Source organism: Trichosurus vulpecula, chromosome 1 (genome assembly GCF_011100635.1).
Source record: "Trichosurus vulpecula isolate mTriVul1 chromosome 1, mTriVul1.pri, whole genome shotgun sequence".
NCBI classification, from domain to species: Eukaryota; Metazoa; Chordata; class Mammalia; order Diprotodontia; family Phalangeridae; genus Trichosurus; species Trichosurus vulpecula.
The window spans coordinates 79943037-79949324 of NC_050573.1; the positions used below are offsets into that span (position 1 = coordinate 79943037).

At 42.9% G+C, this 6288-nt stretch overlaps 1 gene segment (V, D, J or C); it reads left to right on the forward strand.

The window, feature by feature from the left end:
- Nucleotides 1–271: 271 nt before the first annotated feature.
- LOC118833597 lies at nt 272–1651 on the forward strand. The segment is given in 3 exon segments: nt 272–436; nt 735–1022; nt 1428–1651. Coding segments are annotated over 3 exon segments (582 nt in total).
- The last annotated feature ends 4637 nt before the right edge of the window (nt 1652–6288 follow it).

The following is a 6288-nucleotide window of genomic DNA, read 5'->3' on the forward strand; positions in this document are numbered from 1 at the left end:
AGCTATGGCATTCATTTCAAGACGCTGATCTATGTCCCAAGCACCCTTATACTTCAGGACACTTGCTGCAAACCCCATATAAAACTAAAGGTGATTTTTAAAATGCCAGTAGGGTTAGAAATTAGCCCTGCAGTCACAGTTATTCTGTGCTAACTCCTTTCTCCTGCCCTGGCTTACATCTGTCTGCCTTGTGCTCCACCCTTTCCTAACCACCCCAGGGTGGGGGATGGGCAGACCCCATTGCTCTCAGCTGCCTTCTTAAATACACTTCCTTTTGGGCAGAACTCCTATTTATGCAGATATTACTGACCCTGGACCACAGTTGTAACTCTATCCTGCCTAGAGAATCCTGCCAGGCTCAGCAGCATGTCTGCCAGGACACTCACCCCTCTTTCCAGGATCTACCTCCTGGGGCTGCTCCTCTTCATTCTCCCAGGTATCTGTCCTGTCCACACTGCTTCTCTCCTCTTCCTCACCCACTGTATGGGGCTGAGTTTCTAATTAGCTTCTGATACCTCTATTCCTATCTCCTCCCTGTTCTCTCTCTGCTGGTCTTATGGGCCTTGAAGCTTAGCTTCTCCTTCTTCCAGTTGCTTGGCCTCCTCTCCCTGACAACCTGGGTTGGGATTGGTACCACTACTTAGCAGCCAGGTGTCTCTGCCATGGTCCCTAAGCTTCCCTTCCTGTAGAGGCTTTGTATAGGACTTAATCTCCTTGGTATGTGTCAATTGCAGGTTCCTGGGCCCAGGTTCGGCTAGTAGAGACAGGAGGAAGAGTGACGACTGAGGGCCAGTCTGTGACCCTGACCTGCAGGGCCTCTGGCTTTAACTTCAAGGACTATGCCATGTCTTGGCATTGGAGCCCAACTGATAGCCACAAGGAGCTCGTGGCCAGCATCAGCCCCAAAACTGGAAGTAACAAAGAGTACAGCCCCAAATTTCAGGGCAGAGCTTCCATCACCAGGAACAATGAGGCCCAAACTGTCTCCTTGACCTTGCGCCAGCTGCGAAAGGGGGACTCAGGCAAATACTACTGTGCCAGACTCACCACAGACTCACTCTGCTGGGGCCCAGGCAGAGGCCTTGACACAAACCTGGGATTTCAGCCCCAGATGCTACTACTCTGCTGTGTAGTGCGCTCTCTCTCTGTCTCTCTCTCTGTCTCTCTCTCTGTCTCTCTCTCTCTCTCTCTCTCTCTCTGTCTCTCTCTCAGGAAAGGGAGAAACAGGTTCTCTATGTGTGTTATGGGTGTTCCGAGAGGTGAAGAGGAAGGCTCAGTGTGTGTTTGTATGTGCACATGTGTGTATGTATTATAGAGAAGGGAAGAAATAGATTATGTGTGTGTGCTAAAGTAAGAGGCAGGGCTTTTCTCCCAACCTCCACTGTTCCTCTGCACTCTTGTGATTCCAACCATTTCTACAATCTCAGGGTGCCAAGTACTCACACCTTTTGGGACCAGAATGCCAGTGCTGATTCCTGGGAAAACAATAAGTGACTGGGAGCAGGTAGAATTCAGGCTGAAGTCCTGCTGTGAGAGAAGTACTCTGTGCCATGCACCTGGCTGGGATTGGTTCAACTGTGGGGATAAGCAGAAAAAGCAAGCCCAGGTTCCATTCAGGGGACCTCACAGCCTGGGGAGGCAGAAGAACTAACCATCTCTGCCCCCTGCAGAGCTCAACGTCTTAGCCTGAAAGAATCCAGAAAGAATTGATTGGTTCCTGCCCTCAGAAAGCCTTTCCCACATTATTACTTTCTGAGATAGGAGGTAGAATTATAAAGTATATATCCATTTTACAAACGAAGAAGCTGCTTCACATGAGGGAAGAGGTTTGCCTGGAGTTACCAAACTTAAGCAGTAGAGACTCAAGTCTGCTCCTGAACCTCCTTTCTACAGGCCCTCTGCCCCTTCCACTGTACCTGAGGTCTCTTAGGCCAGCTCTAGACAATGCATTGATCATTTGCTGGCCTATATGATCTCAGGAATCCTCCTTTTCAAGTTCTTTCAACCTCTAATTTGGGTCTGAGAATGGGAAAGGCTCCAAAAGTGCTGTCAAGTCTGCAGTCTTCTTTAAACTTGTGTTACAATTTTGTCACCAACAAGTCCTTTTGGGGCTCTCTGTGCTTCAGAACTTGGAGAGCTCTGTAGTCCAGCATACTGTGTAGATTCAGATGAAGGGGAATACATTGTAGCAAGGAAGAGCTCAAGGAGAGAAGCCATGCAACAGTTGACCCCTGCAGATGTACTTCTCCGGGGCACTGAGGTCCCACAAGGCTCTTCTGTCAATCTTCTATCCCTCTGCCAAGGATTGTCCCATTCTGCACATGCCATATGTGAAAACTGCTCCTCCCAGCCTTCCTGTTAGCTTCAGGAAGCCGTGGTGTGGAAGAGAGGTTGGTGCCTTCTTCAGGGCTATTCGTATCAGCTGCTTCTTTCTTGACTCCACAGCCCAGCTCTAGTACCTTCCCTGCTGCACTAACTACCACCTATGATCTGATGATTTGAAAGAAGTCCCTTGGGTGGCTGGAGGGAAGGGGAAGGGACATTACATCTGATGAGAAGGGATAAAGAGGGATTCAAATCGGAATTTGATGAGCAAAAAAAAATAAATAGGCAGGTCGCCAAACCAAAATCCCTAAGGCCTAGGTTATTCACTTTACTCACTGCTCAAAAATCTTCAACAGCTCCTATAAGAGAAGGACTAAATTCCATAGGTCACCATTTAAAAGTCCTCTGTAGGTACTCTCAGCTCCAGCACAATGGGATAATTCACTATCCCCAAACCCATTTGTGGATATTCCCACAGCTCTTGGATGTCCTCCTAACTGCTACCTTCCTCCCCCCATCTACCATTGCATCTTCAAGGCTCAACTTAAGTCTCATTTACTCTGGCCGGACTTTACTGACCACTTCAGCCCACCCCGACTGTGCCTATCTCCAAACTAACAATTGTCTTTCCAATGATGCTCTCTTCTGTATATTCTATATTACTTTCCTGTAACTATTTCATTCTGAAGAAGGAATTCTCTCCTGTAAGTGGACCATGGAACTCTGGGATTGGAAATTGTCCTCTCATGATGACCAGAGATTCAGCAATAGTATGGAGGGGAGTGTGAATAATGAGGACCTTGCACAAAGGGATATTATTTAGCACTCCATTCCCACATTCTCTTCATTTCCAAAATCATCACTTTAGTCTAGGTTCCCATGACTCACCTGGACTATTACAATGCCCTCCCATCTGGTCTTGCTTTTTAAAATATCGAGTTCCAAATTCTTTTTTAAGTCTTCTTTTTGGAGGGGGGAAGGCAGGGCAATTAGGGTTAAGTGACTTGCCCAAGGTCACACAGCTAGTATGTGCATCAAGTGTCAGAGGCCAGATTTGAACTCAGGTCCTCCTGACTCCAGGGCTGGTGCTCTACTCACTGTGCCACCTAGCTGCCCCTGAGTTCCAAATTCTTTACCTTCCTCCCTTCCTTCACTCCCTCCCTCATTGAGAAGATGAGCAATTTGATATAAGTTATATATGTGCAATCATGAAAAACATTTCCATATTAATAATGTTGTGAAAGAAAACAGAGATTAAAAAACCAAGAAAAATAAAGGAAATAAAAAGTATACTTCAATCTGCATTTATAATCCATCAGTTGTTCCTCTGGAGATGGATAGCATTTTTCATTGTAAGTCCTTCAGAATTGTCTTGGATCATTGTGTTGCTGAGAATAGCTAAGTCATTCACTGTTGATCATTGTACAATATTGCTATTACTATATACAATGTTCTCCTGGTTCTGTTCATTTCACTTTGCATCAATTCATGGAATTCTTGGTTTTTCTGAGAGTATTCTGCTCATCATTTCCTATAGTACAATGGTATTCCAGCACAATCATATACCACAGCTTGTTCAACCATTCCCCAGTTGATAGTGGGCATCACCTCAATTTTCAATTCTTTGCCACCACAAAAAGCTGGTATAAAAATTTTTGTACATATATGTCCTTTTCCTTTTTGAATCTCTTTGAAATATAGACATTATAGTGGTGTTGCTAGGTCAAAGGATATTCTTGGACTTTGTAGCCCAAATTGCTTTCCAGTATGGTTGAATAAGTTTATAACTCCACCAACAATACATTAGTGTCTCAATTTTCCCACATCCCCTCCAACATTTGTAATTTTCCTTTTCTATCATATTAGCTAATCTGATAGGTGAGGGAGTGGTACCTCAGAGTTGTTTTAATTTGCATTTCTCTAATCAATAATGATTTACAATATTTTTTCCTATGACTATAAATAGCTTTGATTATTTCATCTGAAACTGCCTGTTCATATCCTTTGACCATTCATTAGTTGGGAGATGACTCTTGTTTTTATAAATTTGACTCGGTTATTTTTGTATTTGAGAAATGAACCTTTCATCAGCCTTCTGAAATTAATTTTGATTCACTTATTTGTGTGCCTGTGTTATCTTATTTCAGTTCAGTAAGCCAGAGTTTATTAAACACTTCCTACACTCAAGATACAGGTATAGAATCACAAAAACAAAAATGAAAAACAGATTCTGCCCCCAAGAAACTTCCATACTATTCCATATATATCTTTATGCATAAAAGTCTGTATAAGATAACCAAAGGAAGGAGAGAGCATTAACCATGAGGGGGATCAGGAAAGATTTCCCTGTAGGACATGAATTGATCTTTGAAAGAAGATAAGGTTTGTATGAAGTAGAGGTGAGGATGAAGTGTATTCCAGGCAGAGCAAAGAGTTTGGGTAAAGCCATAGTTGTGATAAATAGAACACTGAATTCAGAGACCAGCCAGTATGCCAGTTTAGTAAGAATGAAGAATGCACGAAAGAGAACAATGTGAGACAAGTCTAGAAGGTAGGATAGAGCAATATAGTGGAGAGATTTAAATACTGAGATGAGGAATTGGTATTTTATTTTAAAGCCAAGGGGGAGGGTGGGGTGTGGTGGTATACACCTACACTCCCTGTTACTGGGAAGGCTGAGGCTGGTGGATTGATTGAGCTCAGTTCTGGAATTAATTTATTCATTGCTCTGTGCCAACCTGATAAGATGTCATTACACTAAGTCTGAAATCAGTATGGCTACCTAAGGAAAGGTGACCTGGCCCAGGTCAGAAATGGAACTGGTCAAAGCTCCCCTGTCAATTAGTTGTGGACTCAGACCTGTGACTAGCCATTGCACTCCCAGTCTGGGTAAGATGGGGAGACACATTCTTGAAATAGTAAGGCAATCATAACAATGTAGATGATAATTGTCAAAATACCTATGTAGTTCTGTATCACAAAGTATACGAGACTCTCCACACAGAAGGTAGAAGAAATAAATCATTTATTCAGACACCAGAGAACCATATCCCACAAGCCATTTATCCAGTCAACCACAGCAGTAAAACATTCCATGTACAATATAACAACCTGGAGACTTGCCATCCCAAAACGTCTCCAACCCTCTGCTGGGGTCTTCCCCAAAACAAACTCACAGTACAGCTAAGTCAACCTGTTCAGTTCTAACCATCATGAGGGTGGCCATTAGCAACCATTAGCAGCCATATCATCTTTCTCTCTCTCTGTATTTCCTGTGACATAACTTCCTTTTCCTGTCAGGAAGTTCCTCCCACCACATAGGTCTTAGGCTTCCTGTCCTGTAAGGAGGTCACATGGCCTATTAATGGGGTGGGAAAGATCTTCAAATCTAACTGCTACTACAATTCTCAAGAAATTAAAATAAAGGCCATCGACAGTCACTGAAGTCTTTGATTACATATGGAGGATGAGGGAAAAGGAAAGGTCAAGGATGACTGAGGCAGTTAGGTAACAAAGGCGATAGAGTACTGCACTTGGAGTCAGGAAAGTCTGAGTTCAATTCTGAATTTATTAGACACTTAGCTGTGTCACCACAGGCAAGTCACTTAATAAAGATCATAGTAGCCCCTGCCTCCAAGGATTGTTCTTTTCCCTCTTTTGATTTTTTTATTTAGTGTTTTAATTTTTCGCCAATGTATAATTTTTAAAACTAATTAATTAACTAATAGATTTTTAGTTTTCAACATTCACTTCCAAAAGATTTTGATTTCTAAATTTTCTCCTCCTCTCTCTCCTTTCCCCTCTCCAAGATGGCATGAAATCTGATATAGGTTCTACACATACATTCATATTAAACATACTTTCACATTAGTCATGTTGTAAAGAAGAATTAGAACCAATGGGAGGGAACTATGAGAATGAAGAAACAAACAAAAAAGGTGGGGAGCAAATACTGTGCTTTGA